Source organism: Cyprinodon tularosa, unplaced genomic scaffold (genome assembly GCF_016077235.1).
Source record: "Cyprinodon tularosa strain WSP-4 unplaced genomic scaffold, ASM1607723v1 ctg105, whole genome shotgun sequence".
NCBI classification, from domain to species: Eukaryota; Metazoa; Chordata; class Actinopteri; order Cyprinodontiformes; family Cyprinodontidae; genus Cyprinodon; species Cyprinodon tularosa.
Window position 1 is genome coordinate 1,014,716 of NW_024037838.1, and position 22,333 is coordinate 1,037,048.

The 22,333-nt window shown below is 36.8% G+C and overlaps 2 protein-coding genes across 4 annotated transcripts; both read right to left on the reverse strand.

Annotated features, from left to right (window-relative positions):
* Positions 1–257: 257 nt before the first annotated feature.
* On the reverse strand, positions 258–9,274 carry prr14 (proline rich 14). 3 transcript variants are annotated; one of them, XM_038284692.1, is made up of 8 exons: positions 9,151–9,274; positions 7,635–7,663; positions 7,339–7,444; positions 5,586–5,748; positions 5,433–5,498; positions 3,208–3,248; positions 477–3,075; positions 258–399 (listed from the first exon to the last, which is right to left on the reverse strand). In XM_038284692.1, the coding sequence occupies exons 3-7, from the start codon at positions 7,434–7,436 to the stop codon at positions 507–509; spliced, it is 2,937 nt and encodes a 978-aa protein (XP_038140620.1). In that variant the 5' UTR covers positions 7,437–7,444; positions 7,635–7,663; positions 9,151–9,274; the 3' UTR covers positions 258–399; positions 477–506. The 3 variants fall into 3 exon arrangements, with proteins under 3 accessions (XP_038140620.1, XP_038140611.1, XP_038140628.1); XM_038284683.1 differs by having other exon boundaries at positions 7,339–7,517; positions 9,151–9,262; XM_038284700.1 differs by lacking the exon at positions 7,339–7,444 and having other exon boundaries at positions 9,151–9,262.
* Positions 9,275–10,353: 1,079 nt separating this feature from the next.
* cd2bp2 (CD2 (cytoplasmic tail) binding protein 2) lies at positions 10,354–20,587 on the reverse strand. Its single transcript, XM_038284719.1, has 7 exons — positions 20,497–20,587; positions 20,160–20,238; positions 13,033–13,162; positions 11,758–11,915; positions 11,097–11,679; positions 10,929–11,014; positions 10,354–10,633 (listed from the first exon to the last, which is right to left on the reverse strand). The coding sequence occupies exons 2-7, from the start codon at positions 20,232–20,234 to the stop codon at positions 10,523–10,525; spliced, it is 1,143 nt and encodes a 380-aa protein (XP_038140647.1). The 5' UTR covers positions 20,235–20,238; positions 20,497–20,587; the 3' UTR covers positions 10,354–10,522.
* Between the last annotated feature and the right edge of the window lie 1,746 nt (positions 20,588–22,333).

The following is a 22,333-nucleotide window of genomic DNA, read 5'->3' on the forward strand; positions in this document are numbered from 1 at the left end:
ATCACAAACATATTTAACATTTTAATCATATTTTCTGCAAAAAAAATTTGTTTTCTAAATTAATTGTAACAAAAAAAGCATCTCATTGTCAAGAAGGACAAAGTTTGGATGGTATTTTTCATGATCTTAATCGTTTACACAGATGTGTGTAAACTTTTAAGAGCCAATGGAGTGACCGGAATTAATTTTACTGGTACATGTGCAATTCAACTTTAAAGGAAATTATAACTATGTAGGTATTAAAAGAGCATACATACTTTAATCTCAGAGTCAGACAGAGCTTTTTCCTCTCTCAACCCAGCATCTTCAAACTCCTGACCGGAGGAGCTGGTGTCTTCGCCATAATCCTCCTCTTCGCTTTGCTGCCTCCTCTCCGTCTCGTACGCTGCCGGATTCTCACTTTGAAGTAATACGGTTTATATCAGAACAACATATCAGAAAAGCGTAACGAAATAAATCACTGTAAGAACTCCTACCTGCTGCTGGATTCCAAAACAGTAGCAGCTTTAGATCCTAGAGTTAAACCTGGAGAATGCCACGTGGTGGAACATGAAGAGGAAGGGGGGTGGCGAGGGAACACGGCAAGAAGTATTGGGGCTGGTAGCAGTTCCCCTGCATTCAAATTTTTTGGAAAGGAAAGCCAGAGGGCTTGAGAGGAAGCAGGAGGCAAGAGCGGTGAGGGAGCTGCAATGGGAATGTGTGTGAGTAGGTGACAGGTGATGGGTCATGGATTCGCAAGAGGCAGATCTTCTTGATGGGTACACCTCTTTCCGAAGACAGAGAGGGGCAATCTCCCTCTCCACCTCCACACTGGAAACTGTGTGCCGACGTTCCCGTCTAAGGGACCTCTGAGCGTGGGAATTCAAATGGCCGTGGTGATGATGGTAGTGGTGAGATGCATGAGCCCTGTGATGTGGTGAATGTGGAGAAGAAGTCCAGGGTGATTCATCAGAATGGAGGATGAGGATGTCTGGGCATGAGTAGCTGCGTAAGAGTCGCCTTGAAAAGTTATCTTGTGATGCGTGAACATGTGAGGAAGCCAGATCTGCATCCTCCACCGTGATAGATCTGGATTCCTCTTCAGTTTTACAAGTCCTGTTATGCAAAACCCTGCATCTCCTTCTTTGGTTATCTGTTCTTCGTTGCCTAGTGTTAACATGTCTGATCTTCGGGTTAGGACTACAGCTGCTGAATTCAGTCTTTGAGTCTTTGAGAAAATTCTGAGCTGCCATGGAAGCTGAACTCTTCCGTTTCTTTTCTGTAACAACTCTATCCTCCTTATTCAACCGTCCGGAATAGCGTAGAGGAAGTTTCAAATTTGGTTGTTGGAGATTATTTTCAGGTTTCATTCCCAAAAATACTCCGACTTCAGATGTTTTACCTCTGCAACTGTTTAGCTGGCTGTCTTTGATTTTCTCTTGAGTTTCAGCTAAGACTGAGAGCTTAACAGCACTTCGCAGACTGTTCTTGAGCCTTTTAGATGGTTCCTGTGCTCCTCTGGTTGATGCATCTTCTCTTTGATCACTTAGAGCGGAGTTATTGTCTGTGTTCATAGGTTCCAGTCCATCAAGCAACGAGACAGGCACCAAAATTCTCTCAGATTCAGCTTCTAAACTTTTGTGATTTGGCGTTTTGCGTTTTAACGGCTTCGTATTCGTATTCCCACACTTGCTTAAGTGCTGGAGGTCCTTCATTGCAGGGCGTACAAGGACTACAGATAATTGCCTTTTCACATGTTTAGCAGGGGGGATAGGCACGGCAGTCTCAACATTCATAATATCAGCACTGCTTACATCAAATTTACTAAGAGTTGTTTTTGTTTGCAGTCTTTTGCGTGGACTACTAAGCTTTGCTTTTTTAGACTTTGAATGGTGTGACTCACTAATACTGTCATCCAATAAGCAAACCATCCTGTTGTCCTGTTCGTTTTTTCCTTTTGTGTTTGCTCTTGTTGACACAGCCCGTCTTTTGTCGTCAGGTTTTAGAGTTTCCTCTACACCTGCAATACTGTGCATGACTGCAACCCTCTTTCTGGGAGCTCTTGTCCCCTGCAATCCATAGACATCCACAGGCAGTGCCTTGTTTTTCCTATCTAGAGTTTGTTGAGAAGCACAGTTGTGCTTCAGCCCCCTCTTGGCTAGTGCGAGGTTTGACACTGAATGCATCTCAGGGATTTGTTGGCACTCCATCTGCTCTGTATCTACAGAAGGCTTCAGTGGGCTTCTATTTGTGCTGAGGCTTTGTCGAACCAGGCTGCAACCTTCTAAATTAGCAGTCTCGTCACTGTTGAGCTGTAGTTTAATCAGTCGATTTCTGTCCGCAGAGTCATCCTCCACTGATTCATATCCATTTCCTGTATCTTGTCTCAAGAGTGGTTTTAAACTGGACAGTTTGCCTTTCGGATCCTCCACAGCAGAGTAAACTTTTAAGCTTGATTCATTTGAGGCACATACTTTGGATGAAGGTTGTAACAGGACGGAGGATCCCCAAAGTTCAGCAACTCCTTCAGAATCTATGCAGGTTAAGGAATCATGCACCAAAGGCACTACATCAGGTACGGGTGTACCTTTTTCACTTATTGCATCTTCTAAATGCTGTTCAGTCCTACATACTGAATCATCAAACATCAGTCTTTTAGCATATTTGGGTGCAATATTTGCAGCACTCTTTGTTTCTGAGGAGTCAATGAGGCCATGCTGGCTGGTAAGAAATTGTGCTTCTGAACTAAACTTATTGCATTGCTCGGATTCATTGACATCAGTTTCTCCTTTGACCTCCAGCTCCTTAACCGTGGGTGGTGGAGGACTACTGGCTCTGAAGAGTTTAACTGGAGTCATCACAATCTCAGTGAAGCTGGTCATCTTTGATTTTAGGGACTCAAAAAACGGGACGATCACCCATCCCCTTGAGACAGAGGTGTCTTTACTAAGGTCACCACCTGTTAAATCCCGACATGTGTCCACGTCAGCTTTAGTCACATCAGGATTTTGTGGTATCTGTTCTTGCAATGGTTCCAAGACATCTTCCAAAGGAGAGACATCGGCCTCATTTTCTGGGTCATTTGAGTTCTTCAGCCTATAAATAATTAAAGGGAAACAAAAAAAACAAAGGCAACGAATCAGAGCTGCTTTGCAAACAGTACATCATGAAATAAACTTTGTTTGGTAGGAAAACTTAAGAATAAACATTCCAAGTATGTTTACTTACTCATTTTGGTGCTCCGCTGTAAAACTGATAGAAAATCCAACCTGCAAATAAAATGCATATTTTTTCAGTTGGTTTGGTCCATGTCATCAGGATGAGTTAACATTAGCATATTATTCCGTAAAGGTTTAAAAAAAAACTATCCACTGGACTTGGTTTCCAAGGTTTGAAGACGTTTCGCTTCCCCTCCAGGAAGCTTTCTCAATTCAAATGTCAAACCTTGGAAACCAAGTCCAGTGGGTTGTTTTTTAAACCTTTACAGAATGACTATGACCTGGATAACTGAGAATCTTCATCAGCATATTAGCATATTATGGAAATGTATATTCTTAATGTGGATTACTTAAACAACTTCGGGAATCTTCTAAAACAATTGGTACATTAGTACGAGTACAGGATTTATTTTCTTAGATCCACATGCACCCCTATAGACATTTATTAACATCCATTTGCCTAAACACTCAAATTGAGGCTAACATGTTTCTTCCAGACATGCCATTTTCAATAATAACAGGGTTACAATGGAAAACTTGTCCTGATCCTCTGCAATCAACTTCAGTCATCTGAAAGTGGTTCTGTGGGTCTGACGGTGGAAAAACATGGCAAAGCAGGCTTTTTCAACCAAATGATGATTCAAAATCTGTATAAGAACTGGTTTCTGAATGAACAATGGGACCATTAAGATTCTGAGACGGCACTGGCCTCAACCAATAGGATATTTTATGGACCATGCTTGGAACATAGATATTCAGGAAGAAGAGTTTAAATAGAATAATATTCTGTGTAGATTTGTTATTTCTATAAAAAATTAAACACGTTATTTCTGTGCTGCTCAATCTGAATTCTATATTCCAGTTTGTGGCATTTGATTGTTCATGGTATCTTTTAGTAATCAAGTAATCATAAATCTATGTTGACAAAAATCAGTTGAGGAGTTCCTCAAGGGCCCACTCTTTGGCTACGTTTGTTTCAATTCAAAAATAACTCTCTGGTTTACATCACATCTCCCTCACCAAATATCTGCTGATAACAAGCTTATATCCATGTGGCAAAATGTCTAAAGCCCCCTACAGTCTTCAGGTCAATATCAATGAGGATCAGATGTGACTTTCTTCCAGCTTAATGCAGATAAGACATACATCACCGTTTTGGTCCCAAAAATGCAAATGCACATCAGCTAAAGACCACAGACCATTCAAGAAACCTCAGTTTGTTGAATACAAATTCCTTAAAATCAAATAAAAAATGTAAAAAGCCTCTTCAAGCTTACTATGTCCTTGAAAAACAATGCAAAAATAAAACATTTCCTGTCAAAAAAGGAAAGAGAAAACTGATATATGCTTTTATTTACTATATAGTAGATTATTGGTCTGTTACTAATATATCTGTAATAAATAATAATTATCCAAAATGCTGCTTCTCCAGTGAATTGAACAGACCAACAATGAAGCTCAGTAAAATAGCTTTTTTGGTGCCACTGCTCACAAAATTTAAGGTAGCTGCAGGTGCTGATATTTCAGACACTGGCTGCAATCCCCTCTAGAAACTCTAGAGGAAAGGCCAGTTACTTCATCTAGTTGGTGTGCAGTTTAACAAATGCAGCCTGAATGGATCGATTTATATCCTAGATCGACCCAGAGAGGACTTAATAGCTTGATGTTCTTAAGTTTGACCACCATAATTTTATCCTTTGATTTATTTTTTTTACAATAAACTTTTGCACAAAACTATCGTTTTGAGCTTTGTTATCAAATACTTGGCTCTGAACGACACATTTTAAATCACTGGAAGCCCTAAAACATTAGGACAATAATTCCCCTGATGACTGTAATACAAATTTCTCACCAGCTTTTGATATTTGACATAAAAATAAAAAGCACATCTACTTATATTTATAAATCAACTCATAAAATTTGGAACAAACATATGTTGTGAAGCACTTGATTTTAGAAGACGTCTAACATTTGTTTCACAGTGAAAATTAGGTCAATAGATATGCAGTTCATTCTGTAATATCAGGAGTGTGTGTTAGTAGGTCAGATTAGACACCCGGTTGCTTGTTTGTGTCGGATGCAGCAGACCGTGAAGGAGGATTAAATCACTCCATTAACCTTCACACATCTATCTGCACACAACCACACACAGCTTTAATAATGACAAATTATACAGAACTAATTACTTCCAAATCGGCTGCTCTCTCCAAGAGAACGGAAAGAAAGAAAACTAACCTTGTTTGGTTTCTCATGTACATGAGTCTTTCCAACTCCAAGTAGATTTGACTGTGATGCTTGCACCTACGACAGACGAAGACCAAAAGATTTAAAACAGAATGTAATCAACTCATAGTCATTCTATTAATGAGTCATAACTTGATCCACTACCATATTTGTGCTCTCCCTTTGCTTCTTTGTTGAGGACGGATTTGTTTCAGGTTGGTTCTGGGCAGCTTTGATGTCTGCGCTTTCCAGCCTTTTCTGAGTTCTGGCTCTGATTTCTTGAATGCAACCCCTCCTCCTTTGTCTAGATGGACCATCATTTCCAAAGCTATAAGTACAATTAAGAAGAATTTTTTTCTTACAAAAGTGGAAGAAAAACAAAAAACAGAAAAGGTTTGTAGTAAAAGTTCATCTACAGTCCAAACAAAATTGCAAACTTTGCATGTTTAAATATAATTTTAATCATACATGGGGAACACACAGGGTGAAAAAAATATTCAGTTAAAAATGCAATACCTTCCCTTGTAAATTTATGAATTTACATCAAATTACAGCATCCTAACCCAAGAACTTACTAACTTACATTTAAGATCAATATCAGTTAAATAGACCCTACCTGGTTAAATTAAGTGGGCTAATAGATTTTACAAGCAAGATATTCAACTAGATAAAGGGTTTTAAAAAGGAGTAAATAAAGTAATTGAATCTAAACATGTAGCGGATCACTGTCAGAACCATCAATCAACAACAGAAAAAATAGGTTAAAAAAACAATATTTTTGGCCAAATCACAAAAACTGCAAAGAAAACATGGGAAATTCCTCCGAAACAACTTAAAAACTGGTTGACAGTTATCCATCATATCTGTATTGCTGCATAACAACTTTTAGCATAGTTAGCTATCGTGTTTAAGAGGGAGCTCAGACAATTGTAAAGCGGCACTTTAAGTCACGTCTCATTTAGTGAGAATCGACTGTCTCAAGTTACTTAGCCGAGTTTTAGAGAATGGCAGCCCACAAAGGGCATCATTACACACCATGTGCTGAATGACCTGAACAATCATTTCATTTACTTCAAATAATGATAATACTCAGGTCAAAAGTTGCACATAATTGCTTTAAAAAGACTAAACATCTTAAAGTTAAGCACATTACACAATGTGGACGCATTTGCATCAATTTGTAATTAAATCTGGCCCATAGCGATCCTGCATGAAACGAATGAACTACTAAAACATTGTAATAACCCAATTGCCTATCAGTACTACTTAGGCTGCATTCACACTGTAGCCCTTAACACTAAATTCTGATTTATTTATTTTTTTTATCTGATTGTTTGGCATGGTTGTTCACATTTCCAAATATATGTGACTTGCATGTGATCTCCTGTATGAACTTCATTCACACAACTTAAGTGTCCATGTCACGAGCGAGCATGTTCTGTGTTTACAGAAGTAAAGATGGATAGTAGTGCTAGAGTGCATCTTGCAATCTTTCATTTCTTTCCCAACCTAGAGCTTTAACAAAACAAGCTTTTCAAGAAAGTTGAAAATAAAGACTGCTCTCTGCATTATCGTCCGCCATGGTTGTTGTTTTTCTTGCCACTTCTGTCTAGCAAGATGCAGAATAGTGAACTTCGTTGAGTATTAATGACCTTCAGCTCAGATCAACGCAACCTGGCCGTTCAGTCACAGGTTGCATTTGAAAAAAAAAGTCTAGGGCTGAAACAACTAATCAGATTAATCAATTTATTGAAATCATCAACTAATTTAGCAATAGATTAAACGATACAGGTCGCATATGGGCAAAAAATAATAATAAAATTCTTATTCGAGTCACTTCAGGCTGCTATGTGAACGTCACAAAATATATGAGGAGAAAAAAAAAAAATGATACAAAAAGGTGCAAGAGCAACTATACCTGGGGGTGATTGAGGAAAGGGGGAGGACGGGTGATGGAGGTTCACTGAGGGGAGGTGCACTACAGACAGGAATTGGGGGAATAGCATCTTCATCCATTGGAAAAACTATTTGGGAGAGCGAGTCAGAGGGAAAAGTCAACATCCCTTTCACTCAGTCTTTTCCTGTTCCTGACAGTCTCTGTAAGTCACGAGTAAAGGAAAAACAACAACAACAAAAAGAAAACCATGCAGGATATAACATTTGAACAAAAAATAATGTTACAAAGAGAGGTGATATTGTTGATATGTTTCTCACTTTTCTTTCGCAGGGATGGGAGTTTTTTTCTAAAATCAAAAGAACAGAATATGGTTTAAATAAACAACATTAAAACATTGGCACTAAAACATTATCTCAGAAATCAGAGCTCAGGCACCAGTAGAGTATTATTCTAAATCAGAATTCTCAAACATACATCCTTGAGATCTATAGTCTACTCTACCGGGACAGGTGTCCATAAGATTAGCCAACTGCTCACTACTATACAATGTCTGTGACCTCTTGCTTAATTGGATACAAATGATCTGAAGCTAATTATTTATATCAGTATCTTTAACTTTATTTTATAAACAAAGCAGCCATACTGGATTTGACCAGCAGACTTTCCAGAGCATTCTCCGCACATTTCCACCTAGAAACGGTTAAATCCAACATGTGAAGACAAAGAGAATCCACCATAAGAGTGTTATACTTGTACCTCAGATCTATAAGTCAGCTACAGGTAAAAAAATCTGCTGAACTTAAAGTAACTTAAATGCACTGTAATTCAGCTTTGAATGACAGCAAGTCTCAGACCAAGCATTTCTGAACTTCAAAATAATCCATTAGAAGCTGTTTGGAAAATGGAAAGTAAGAGAACATGCATCAGCATAGGTAGACGCACACAAAATATAAAAGGGATCAAATTAAACTAAAAATTTAAAAGCATTTAAATGGGGAAAAAGCTACTTTTTAAATTACTTTCAGTCACTTAAAAAAAGAGCATTAACTTTGCAAAATAACAGCCCATATCATATAATTAGCCTCACCCATTGCGATGGAAAAGGCTCAAATAGTAGGACAATTATGTTTAATAAACTTTGATCCAAGTTTCTTAATCAATAATTTATTTTCAAATTTTATTACTTCATTCCCACTTGTTTTCGGGGTGGGGTGGAAGGAAGAAACTCTGCAATCCAGTTAAATCTTCTATGTATTAGTAAAAGCTCTCCATAACTACAACTGAAAAGTACATAAGAAGAAATAAACAATGGATGTTTTGTTTTAAACTTAAGTCTTGTTAAATGTTGGATGACTTAAGCGAGCTATGGTCGATAAAAAGTTATCAAGGTCCTATCAGCTGAAACAGCGTTCTTAAAAATCCATAAAAAAGTCTTAAATAAACTGCGAAAACTGTGATAATACAGCAATATTTCACTGAACGTTGTCAGTCGAACGAAGTGGTCGAAATTCAGCGTGGTCTATTTCCTGGAAGGGATTTTCTTAATTACAAACTTTTAATTGTAGGCTAAGTTATCCATAGCATGAGAAAAACAATTACGCTACATTTTAATTGCAATGTATAAATTACTTTTAACTTGATTAAGGGATTGTTTCCTGTGACTCCATCATGGTTCTGCTACCCCTATCAGCAGCAGGTTTGCACCAGGTAGTAGTCGTAGCCGGGAACTGTCATTTCTCCTGGCTTTTTTTATGACGTCTGAATAATAAGCGGGAGTGTATCTTATTTTCTTGGTCTTATCAAATGTAACTTAACATCGTTAAATAAACTCACCTATAGCCTTCAACTGGACCTTGGGTCTGTATCCCAAACCATCTGTAAACAAGACATGCCGGACGGACGGATGGACGGCGCCCTGCAGCGAGTCGCTAATGTATCCGTTTTTTTACAACTAACTACCAGACAAGCTGAACTAGCCAATCGGAGCGCGAGTTCTATTCCGCCTGAAACGCCTAATCGAAATCTGACCAACAAGGGAGTGTTAGTTGTGGACGTCATTGAGAGCAGCCAATCAGGTATGCGACTGGAAACGCATGAAAGCTGCTTTTTTTTTTTCAATCTCCTCCATTATATTATAATATATGGAAAAATAGAAAGAGAAAAGCACCAACATTTTTATTATCTATTCTTTCTAAATAACTTCCAGACATTATCTAAATTTTTTTAGCTGTGCATTTTAGATTAAAAAAAAGATAATAGTAAGCTAAACAATTTGTCGCATCATATGACCAACAGTAAATTCTATCTTCCAAATATTTAAAATGGCATCAATCATTTTTTTGCCATTGTTGGGTGAGAAATCAGCTGCCATTATAGTGCTGCAGTCAACTTTAAAGATATGTTATTTTCCAGGGGTGAAAGTAGAAGAAAATAAGCAAAGACCAAAAGACTTGTTAAAATATGAATTAGCTGGTGTCTTTTGTAGAATAAAATGCACAGAAGAAAAAAAAAAATAGAATAATTTTTCTATGTGGATAAATTAAATCACACGCATGTTTTGAATTTCAAGTTTCTTTTTAGTCTGTCCTGGTCTTCAGTTACTGCCAACATTTTTTAATAGTGTCATATATCAAACATTATTAAATTTACTTCCATGTTTTTCCTGAAGCTGTACCACATGCAAACATGAAGGATGAACTGGAATCAAAATCTGAGATTAATGTGGAATCATTCGAAGGTTCTCAAACTGATCTGTTGCCTTGTGATGTTGGAAGTGTGAACTTTTTTATGCGAGGGCACAATTTATCTTTATTCTAAAGTAAGTAGACTATCATACAAAAGTTTCTTTATTATGGTAATACTAATTTAAACCATACTGAAGGTATTTTGTTAACTGGATTTGCATGTTTTGTGATATTAAATAGCTGATGGAGATTTTCTGTCATTGGGATTTTTTTAAATCAATATCTTAAATATACTTAAACACACATGAGATGTTAAACTTGTTTAAATCTACACAAACATTGACACCATACGTGTTGAATTTGTTTTTATTTAAAAACAACTTGGAGAAAACAAAAGGCAGGGTTAAAACAATCCATATTTTTTTTACACTAAATTCCCAGAAGTAAAGATTGAAGAAAGCCCATAATCAGGAAACGCAGAACACAGGAAACTGGCGGTGATTTTCATGATGGGGCATGATTCATGTGTAGAGGTCAAAATCGATCCTTTTTGAGTTATAGAACTGGGATTCTCCCTGATCCACCCTCCTGCAGTAGACGCCGGTGCTGAAGTAACCTTCATCCACCCAACCCTGGAAAAACACACATTAAGAAGATTAAAACACACAAGGTCTGAGTGGGGGTTAAATGAAGGGGAAGCTAACCACTCTATAATCTAGTAAACCTTGTCAGCTTTCAAGATATTTGGAACAGGCATATAGGACAAAAGTCTGATTGCTTATTTATTTTGTATTTTTATGTATTACCCCAAAGACTTGTTTATTCTTAAGATGTAATCTGAATTTAATGGCAGAAAGTACTCACATCTGGAAAAAATCCAAATACAAACACTTTAAATATTTTGCTTTTAGGTATTAAATGAATTACCTGCATCTGTTCGCTGGTGAAGGGTCCGTAGATTTCTGACTTTTCCTCATTCTCCCATTTGTACTCCCACATGACTTCATCACTCACTGTAAAACAGAAATCATTGAATTAAACCAAGCAGATTTGATAAAAAATAAAGGTAAACATAAAAATGTAAGACATGAGAACCTCTATTGTCCTGCTCATCTTTGCTTTCAGATTTGTCGCCGACCTTCTCGTCAAATTTATCACCAAACATGTCGAGCTCATCTTGTTCCTCATCGCCATCATCCCCGCCTCTTTCCTGCTCCACCGCCGGCCTCTTGCTGGTCATGCTTTTCATCATGTAGGCTAATTTTTCATAAGTTTGTTGATATATTTCGAACATCCCGGATCCAACCAGTCTGTCTGCTAAGGCGGTGAGCCTGTCAAGCTTTTCCGTGTCCCTTTTAGACTCCTCTGTGGGCTCTTTCTCTTCCCTCAGCTTCGCCTTCTTTCGCCCACTCAGGCCTCCTAACCTCCGGAGAGCAGTGGCGACTGTTTCCCCGGGTTGCAACATCTCGATCACAGCTTTGGTGAGCTGCTGCTGTGTGTAGGAAGCCAGCGGATCCTCTGCAGGCTCCATCTCCTCTTCCTCCTCTTCTTCTTGGTCGGCCTGCTGCTCTTCTCTCTGCTTTTCTTCCTCAGCTTCATCCTCGTCACCAGCTCTGCGTTTTCGTTTGGCTCCAAGGCCTTTCTTCTTTTTCTTAAAAGGTTGCTCCTTTATTTTCACCTACAAGAAAATTTGTTTATTACGTGCTGCAAATTGCTTATAAAACAAAATGTTTCTGTTTTTTTTTTATGTAAATACCCAGTCTATGTTGTCAAGCCAGTTGTCTCTAATCTGTGTTTCCTTTTTGATGAAATAGTTTCCCTCAGAGTCAAAGTGTCCTTCTTGCATCTCCTCCTCCAGGTTAAAAGGAGTAATGGATACTCCTTCATCGTAGTCAATTGTTGCCCCTTCTTGGCCTAAAAAGAAAAAAGAAAAATTAAAGTTGGAATTACAAAACAAGAAAAAACTAACTTACTTTTTAAGCTAGGTAACAAGCTGATATTATTTAAAGAAGAAAAGTGTCTTGCAAAAGTTTTTTTTTTTTTTATTCCAGATGCCACCAAAAACTTTATATTGGTAAAATAAAAAAAGAGTGACACAAAGCAGTTAATTATGGAGAAGGGGATAAAATGATTCTGTTTTTTTTAACAATTTTTTAGACATAAAGTCCTTTAAAATACTGTGCGAAGCATTCTGGAACATTACTTTCAAGTCTTGTCAGATTCTTCGTGGGCTTTAGCTTTGGACTTTGACTAGGCTGTTTCAGCAAGTGAATGTTTGATCCAAACCATTATACTGTGGCTCTGGTGGTATTTTTCCCTGTAAAAATTGAGCCTCTGTCAAAGTCTTTTTTGGAGCCTCTAAAATGTTTCTTTACCATATGATCCTTAGTAGCTTCCCTGTCCCTGCTGATGAAAAGCTCCTTCACAGAAAGATGATGCCGCTCTCATGTGTTACCACTAGTTATATCTTCACGGTAATATGCAGTGCTTTCCGTCACACATAATATCTGGCACATAGACTACAAGGTTCACTTCTGGCCTCTTTAAACATTTCTGTGTTCCTTACATGGGTTGTGGATAACTGGGCGTCTAAAGTATTTATTTAAACAATGGCTTTATTGTTCCATCACTTAAACTTTTCAAGGCGAATTATCCAAACACCTGAGCTCTGCATCTCTGCAGTCATGCCAGAGTTACCACGGGTTCATATGCAGCTTTTTTGAGTAACGCCATCCTTAAAATTTGGGTCAAAATCCAGACCCTTGGCCTTAGAACCTTCCTAGGCCCAATAATACCAAACAGATGGGTTAAATGCAGAAGACAAATTTTACTCTCATGTTTTTCCACTAATAAAACATAAAAAAAATAGTGTCTTCTATTAGAAATGTGGAGTACCATTTCCTGTTTTCCTTTACCTACATTAACACTTAGTTTTGCTCTACCGCATAGAAACCCAAACCAGCACACTAACACTTATTACAGCAACATGACAAAATGTGAAGATGCAAGTAATTATTTGAAGAAGACTCACCCTCCACATCATCAGTGTCAAGAATATTGTATTTGCTGTTCTCTGCGCCGTCCCCCTCATCCTCCTCATCACTGTCGAGCGAGTGTTTACCCTTGAATCTGGAGCCTGGTCCACTGACCGCCTCGAAGTTCTAGTTTAAGAGTGGAAGAAAAAAACAAGGTCAAAAACCATCACAAACATTAACCTTATGTTTTGTGGTTTCACATCTTAATTAGAAGAAACCAGTTTCTGCAGTTCTACCGCTAAGGTATGCTCTAAAGAGTCACAAAGCATGAGGTGATTCCATCTCCTACCTGGCTTATGAAGCCTTGTCACTATAAAGAACTTTTAGATGTGGCTAAAGAAAAGATTTAATAAGCAGGGTATTTTATAGAAGCAAAACATTTTGGTCTTCTTATTTATAAAGAACATTTAAAACCAGTTAAATTCAAGCAAAATGCTGCACAGCACAAAAAAAAGAAACGTAAAATAGGTAATACGTTAAGTAATCAGAAAAGAGCGGTTTTAACTGTTTTGCTTTACATTCATGTTTCAAGATCGTAGTCTTTTCCACACCCATAAATACACTGCAAAAATAATCTAGAAATAAGTCAACATTTCTTAAATGAAATGTATTTACTCTTTATTTGAGTGGGTAAATAAGATGATTTGCTAATAGAATTAGTATTTCAACTCTTAAAAAAAGGTAATTAGATAATATGCACTTGACATAAGACAATGCAATAGTTTTTTTCTTATTTAAAATGTCAATTGTCTTGTTCCATTGGAAAAAGTGTCTCACTTACCTCCTCAATTCAAAAAATGCACTTATTTAAAAAAAAATTACATCTAGATTTTGGTTTTCTTTCCAGTGCAAGCAGCAGTATCACATTTCCAGTGTTTAGTCAAGTGCAGCAATTTGAAATTCCTTTAACATGCAATATGTAACACTAATAGCTTCAATCGGCTGTAAAAGATTTGGCATTGAGTCAATCAGACATTCAGGTTCCCGTTACTTCAAGCTAAGTTTAGACATGTCCCTAAATAAATGCAGCCACACACCAGCTTTATTATTACAGCAAAAGGGGTTAGCATTCTAAGCCAGGTTAGTAAGCAAAAGTTTTAAACAATCAATCCTCTTTATTGTCATTATGTAACCGTGATGACATTCTGTTGATACACCTGGCTTAGAACGTAGATGCAATAAGCAGAAACAAACTTAAAAACACAATAAAAATGAGCATTCTTAGAGGAAACATTAAACACTTGTAGAAGATATAAACCTTAATGGAAGAACACAACGTATACATTTCTTCCTTTATTCTAAATGTATTTAAATCAACTCTGGCACCCTTTTAACTATTTTTTGATTAGCCTGTTTAATGTATGGACATCCACGCCTCCATCCATCTGCTGCAGTTAACTATTTTAGTTATCCATTTATCCAGCAATTATTTTTTTGATTACTCATTTTAATGTCTTTTAATAGACACTCTCCAATAAACCATCACTTTAACTAGAAAAACTCATTGCACATTTTATGCATATTAAATGACTTAAGTTTAGGAAGGATCATCACAATGAAGATGATTAAGTGTTTTTTCTTTATATTCGGCTTCATCTTCTCATTAGTTTTCATGTTTGATACAACTGAGGATTAATTTGTTTCTTGACAAATATAAATATTACAAAACATATCATTAAAAGTTTAACAAGAACAGTCATCTAGGCATTCACTATGCTTTCTTACGTCTACAACAAAGTATCTGTACCGCTAAAATCAGCATTATAGGTTTATTATTTTTATCAATTTTAGTCACATAATACACAGAGCAGATAATTGTATAACCTTTGCTTTTGATGAACAAGGTGGTCCAATAACTAATTAACTATAACCGTAAACATGGTTAGCATTCGTTAGCTCTTCTATCAAACCTGCTATCAAAATTAGCTCTTCTATTACTAAAAGTATTTCAGTGGAATAGTCAGATCTTTTATATACAACGGAGCTTGATCATAAAGAAGCTTCCAATGTAGGAGGAATATTTTGTCAAATACCTTAGCAGCCAATATTGAAGAATATTAAACAAAGTAAAAAAAACTGATATATGATTTTTGTTCTTATTCCATTAGGGGCAGCAGTTTTTACTAAATTTGTTCAGGGTGTCTTCATAGGAAAAAATACATCAGTCCAGACATGAAGTAAGAAATTCAATTACTTTTTCTGTGTGCCACCTGGGAAAGGAAATCTCTTATTTTTCGAAATACTGTGCAAGTGAAAGATGGGATTTTTCTTATAACCAGTTAGGAAAGTAATTAAAATGAAATAGAAATGTCCCGATCCAGGTTTTTGCACTTCCGATCCGATACCGATTTTGTTTTTGGACTTCCGATCCGATACCGATACTGGCCGATACCAGCCTATCCGAGCATGTATTTAAGTTTAAGTTAAAGTATTTAGCCTTAGTTGTAAGACTCATGTTGAAAAGGGTTTTAGTACTCTTGATAACATCTAGCCAGCTAAATTAGATGAGATTAAATAAAACACAATGCTTGGTAACAACAAACTTACCTGTTTATTAAGAGATAAACACAAACTGGACAAAATTACGAATAGCAATCTGAAATTGCACAGTGAGCAGTAAAATCGTAAACAGTTAAAGGTGCAAGTATTACTGTAAGTTTTAATAAAAATGCAAAACAGGGGAACACTGGCGCAAAATAGTGGACGTGGATCGTTTCAATCGGCGAAACTGGAAAATACGGACCGGATTTTTTTTTTTTTACTTTTTCGGCAGTCTGGATCGGCATTTTACATGCTTTGCCGATACGCGTTTTTTTGCCAATATCGGCGTCCCGATCCGATACGTGGATCGGATCGGGACAAGCCTAAAATGAAATGCCCTGGTCAAAGTTTTCTCACATTTGCAGCCAAACCAATGAGAAAGCGAGCAAGCAGTTTGTGCTTCACATGTCCCAAAACAAAGACAACGAATAAACTATTTAATCAAATATTATTCAGGTGTTTATGTCTTCAAAACATTCCAATAATCACATTAACCTGTTTTATTCTTTAAGCTTTAGGCGTTATCCTTAATATAACAGTGGAAATCAATCCCAAGCTATCTAAACCAATAAGCGACCAATAAGCAACTGCCTGCACAAAGCAAAGCCTACATCCTCCACTGTTCCTCCTGTCTTGGTCTGCTCTGACTTCCTCAGAGCTTAAGGAGAGCATGCGCGGCATTATTATTAAACTCTCAGGAGCAAAACATGTGGTAATGAACCCTTAATTTAATCTGACATAATTAAAACTCATCATCAGCATCAATCACAAATTTCTGTGCAAACATTATCTTTTCGTTGAGGGTTTTTATAATAGGGATAATTGGGATCATACAATATTGGTTTGTTCTATAGGACAGGATGAGGAGAAAGGGATGGAAGAGGAGAAGAAGCAGGAATATTAAGCAGAAAAAACAAAACAGAGCCAGGCTGAGGTTCAGTTTGCAGGAGTGGATTGGAAAAGGCATCTTTGCATGGAATCATATTAATCTCATCCCATCTCAGGATTCTAGTCCAACTGATACTGTAAGCTGTTAAATAAAATTTAAGCTTTTCATATATATATATATATATATATATATATATATATATACATACACCAAATTAAGTGTTCATATTAATACCCTGGTACATCGCTTGTATCTGCCCATATTACACTGAGATCTAAAACAAAAATAAACAAGTGTATTATCTGAGGCTATGGGATAACAGATGAATTTATCTATGATTAAGTATTACGTGGGCTCTAAAACACAATATTAAACTCTTCAAATGGATTATTATAGTGGACATCTATCCCCCTTTTGTTAGTTAGCATTAAATGTAAGAAGTTGATTTTTTTTTTCTTCCCAACTAATCATGCAATTCAGTTTGCCTTCTTTTTAGCTTGTTTGCTCATGTCCAAAACCACAGGTCAGCAGTTTGTGAGGGCAGCTTTATCAATAGCATTTCTCTGAAAAATGGCCAGGAAATGTTCACGTTGCATAAAAAAAAAAAAAAATAAAGCATTTTGTCCCAACGTCAGTGATGCTCCAGGGTTCCTAAAACATAACGCAAGTTAAATTCAAGACTTAAGACTTTTTTTGCCCCTTGAAATAAAACTAAAATAGAACAATTTCACAATAAACACAAGAAAACCTGGTTGCGTCAAATTTAACCTGACGCTTGTTTTAACGAAACCATTACTTTCTGGCCAAGTAGAAATGTTTACAATTTTGAAAAAACTTTCCATATAGGAAGAAAGCTAAAAACACACTAATAACATATATTTTTAACAACTAATAAATGGGATTCACAAACTTTGTTTTGATCCCTACTCAGAGTCCATAATAGCTCTGCTTTCATTGTTGGCGAACCACCCAAACATTATCCGGAGATTTGGTGCTACTGGTGCTTTTTTTTTCTTTTTACCTGAGAGATGGCTGTAGAGCAGAGGTCACAGATTTGCGAACACCGGTCCGGATCCGGACCCACCTGATGACTAATTCGGACCTAACCTGATTTTAAGCATTAAATTACAGCATGTTGTCAGACGACAGTGTCTACTGTACAAACAGGAGAAGCACGCTACTCCTGTTTTTACGGTAAATCCCTCCAGAGTTCTGGGACCAGACTACATGTGATACAAATTAGTCAATCAGAGCAGCTGCTGCTAGCTATTTTTAGACACAGCAGGCAAACCTGTGGCAAGCCTAGCGATGGGAAAGGAGAAGAGGATGAGAAAAAGTAAAAGAAAGTGTGGACTGCTGGAAGAACTGCGGTGAACTGGTGACAGAAAAGTGAAATGTCGTGCTCAAAGATGACCCTGCACATTTTAACTATGTTTGGCCCAACCTACTGCTGTGAAGCAGGATTCTCCACCATGACCATAATCAAAAATTAATATCGATCCAGGCTCAAAATTATCACATTTATATGTGCTTGAGAATGGCTTTGTCGCCAATAAAACCCAGGTTTAAATCCTTGCAGGGCAGCCTAAAGCCTCCGTCTCTCTTATTAAGCCATAAAAAAGAAAAAAAACAAATGGTCAGTTCAGGTGTTTTATAAAATGTGTGAATCAGGAAATTGTCTATATACCAAACTAAAAAATTGTTGTTCTCTACTTAAACACTTTAGATTTTAAATTTTTTAATGTAAAAAGTCAATGTATAACATGGATGCATAAACACCTCATTTTATTTCAGTGTTAAATTCTGTTTAAAGTAACAGATAATAATTTAAAATGTCTCCGCACCTTTACTGGTTGATGATTTTCTTTATTCGGACCCCGCTGATTTTTAATTGGTTACCCCTGATGTAGAGGCTTTGCAGAGACAAGGGTGGAAAAGAACTGATAAATAGCTGCTGCTCCTCTGTAACTTGATTTTAGCGCTTTGTTTTTCATTCTTCACATGTCTGACTCCACAGCTTTGAGCCCCATCATGCCCAGCTTGAATGACTTCTTGGCGAAAATAAGCCATTCTTCATATACAGCACCTGGTACTGTTTTTAGCCATGCAGAAAACTTTTGGCTGGATAGTCGATTTTCATTGAATTTACTAGTGTTGCACCGATACCGATACCAGTATCGGAGGGGGCCCCGATACTGCCCTAAAATGGTGGTATTGGTATCGGCGAGTACCAACAAATAGGGCACCGATACCATTTTGAGAGCCATAAGTTTATTCAACTATTGTCACCCACTCCTGGTAGGCAATAAAAAGTTCACTTTGTATTAGATTTTTTCCTGCTTCACAAAGGTAGGCAGCAGCTTGACAAAGCCATGATGGCAATTATTTTACATTATTATGGTATCGGTATCGACCGATACTGCACAGCCAGGTATCGGGTATCAGGGCCAAAAAATGGCATCGCAGCAACACTAGAATTTACACTTCCCCACATTATAAGCACTTTGCGTTGCTGCCATCTTGACGGCCTCTTTCACCGCGGCTCAGACTACTGCCTATGACTACCGCATACTGTACTCCTTCTCAGCCGTGTTTTAATTTGATTAATTTCACCTTAACTTGATTTCAACCATGGTAAACCGTTGCTGTATTGTGGGCTGTAACAGCTCAACACTGGTCGCCATGGGAAAAACATAGAAAATGGGTTAACTTTCCACCGCTTTCCTGCCTGGAGGCGCAACCACGGAGACCAAGCGTCAGAGATAAATAGCTTGGATCACGGCTGTAAGACTTTCCACAGTATTCCAATGTCATTGAGAGTGTGTCCCCTGCATTTTCATTCTGGTAAGTTGAAGATGCACGGTTTTATTTTATAGCCTACTTTGTTTCTTTCCTTCAAAGTTGGGATCTTTAACGGGAAAATAATAAAAATGGCAGCGGGAAAAGGCTCAAATACGTGAGAAACCCGGAGGGTTGGCAGTTAACGTTACTAACTACACCTTTGAAACACATAGCAGCTAGTTAAAAGTACATTACATGTGTGAGTGGTTGTTAGCATTAGCGGTTAGCAGTTGCTAAACTAGCAGGTTCCAGAGCCCGTCTGATCACAGCTTACCTTCGTACGGATTACTGTGTTCCCACTGTTTGCTGCCTTTATGATCTGCAGCTCCTGAACCCATCCATTCATGAACTGCATATGAGACTCCAAGGACTTGTAGCTTCAGAACTGTTTTGAAGTATAGACGCTCACTCATCGGTGCTCCACTCATTGTTTGGAACTTCATATGGATCCAAATTATTAATAATGCTGATTTTGTCAACATACCGGTCCGTGACTTCTCTATTTAATGTGTCCTGGTAAATTCCAGATCTTTTTCGGGATTTTAACATATTTGTTCTCTCTACTTCTACGTCTCTTCTTTCAACAACAGCGTTGTATCAGAGCTATGTTTACGTTTGCGTAGCCGTCAATATGACCGCGACGTCCCACAATGCAACGTGGATCCCGAGCCCTATAAACATGTTTAGGATTACTTTAATTAACTGACAACTGGTTTTTTACTGTAGCTTTAAGAACTATATTGTTTAAGTATCTGCTCTAAATTCCTTAATGACTTATCCCGCTTTATAGAGGAATGTTTTCAGCTTAAGACTCATTCAAAACTCTGAATGTAAATTAGAGAAAATAAGCACCTTTTTCTTCAGGCCGTCATCTTCCAGGTCAATTTCTCCGTTCCCGTCCTCAAATCTCACTTTCCTTTTCGACATGGCGCTAGGAAAGGAGATAAGGAAGGACTTTAGTCACTACAGGATATCTTAGATGTAAATGGAAACATTTTAAGTCCTTTTATAACAAACACGATTCAGCCTGATGCTACTATGTTAGCTAAAAACCACACAACGCATGGGACATATGTGAAGATAAATTTCAACACTTTTCAGCGATTAATACATAACAAGAATTTAAACGGCAGATATAATGCGGTTCACATGTTGGGGACAAATTTTAAAATATGTAGGAAAAGGTAACCTGCTGAAAACAATTCTAGCCGCGGTCGGTTTGGCTCCTCTTCGTTACATTCTAACAACTTCAACAATAAAGTGCTGAGTTACTATCGCCGCCCTCTGGAGAGGAGTGGAAGTAAACTACATTTTTTTTCTTTTTTTTTTTCCTTTTTAATAAACTGATAGAACTTCACTTCTGTGGAAGCAAATCGTCACCATATTTCAAATGAAAAAGCTTTTCCAGAAATGCTTTTTCATTTTAAGAATGTGGCTGCATTGTTTGACTCATAAATTAAATTACTAATCAATAATCCTGTTTGCATCTTCATTTTCTTCTTTAACATCGCTCATCATTTTACTTAATTAAAAGGAAAAAGAAAAAGACAGCTGAGATTTATTTTTCAAAATGTATCTCAGCAAAGACATACAAAATTCAGTTTGAAATGTAAAATTTTAAAATAAAAAAGCATTTCCAGAAATTCTTTTTTTATTTTAAGAATGTGGCTGCATTGTTTGACTAATAAATGAAATTAGTAATCAATAATCCTGTTTGCATTTTCTTCTTCAAGACTGCTCATCTTTTTACTTAATTAAAATTAAAAAGACATTTCAGATTTATTTTTCAAAATGTAGCCCAGCAAATACATACCAACATTCAATTTGAAATGTAAAATTTAAAAATGAAAAAGCACGGTCTTTTATTTCTGAGTCAAACAATGCAGCCACATTCTTAAAATAAAAAAGTATTTCTGAAAATGCCTTTTCATTTGAAATATGGTAACGATTTGCTTCCATACACTCTCCAAGGCTCACTCAGATAAAGGGTAATTTATCCTCTTCTAAAGAATTTAGACACAAGATTAAAATAATCTTCAAAATCAATATTTAAATACTAACATTTGAAAAAAATATTGGACTCGATTATTATACTGTATATTGAAATTGATTATTTATGCTTGAGTTTATTATTTTATTTACCTATCTATGTTGCCATCTGATCAGGACATCTGGAAAGAAACAAATGCTAGACTGATTAGATACTGGGTTTGATTAGGTTGCATACAAACTCTTTAAAATAAGTAATCTGTGTAATTTTTGTTTTATTTTTGTTTCAAATGTAGCTGCTAAGAAAGGGGTAAATTCATTGTTTACTTCAATTTTTCTAAATTATTTAGTTTGTTTCATACACTGTAATCACCTTGATTCAGAACCATGTAACAGCCTCTGTGTTTAGACTTGTCATACTTGGAATATAAATATATATGTCCACCAACATTCTGAATATTTAAAAACCTATTCTGTTTTATTGGGGATTTCTGTTTTAGTCATTTCTGCTATCTATCTATCTATCTATCTATCTGTCTGTCTGTCTGTCTGTCTGTCTGTCTGTCTGTCTGTCTGTCTGTCTGTCTGTCTGTCTGTCTGTCTGTCTGTCTATCTATCTAGAGCTTGTTCAAGTTTGCTCATTTATGTGTCATCACCTTCATACTTACTTAGTTTTTTTAATAAAATGTATTTTATGATGCTTAACATCACCAATGATTATTAGCTGGTTTGAACCATTTTGACTGCTGAATTTATGAAAACAAAATTACGTTTGCTACAGAGCAAAATTCAATTAGATGTTTTGAGTTTTTATTCCTGCTATAAGGGTGTAAAGAGTTCTAAATAAAAAAAAAAAAACTTGGGAAGGTTTAGTTTAATCTGATGCAGTGCGTTAGAAATAGGCCAATATCGTTTTTAAGGCCAATTTGACAACAGTATAATGGATCCCTGATACATGGGGCTAATCTTTGGCTTCTTCTTCTTTCATTTACGTGATAAAAGTGAGATAATGATAAATTGTGTCGAAATATGGCCAA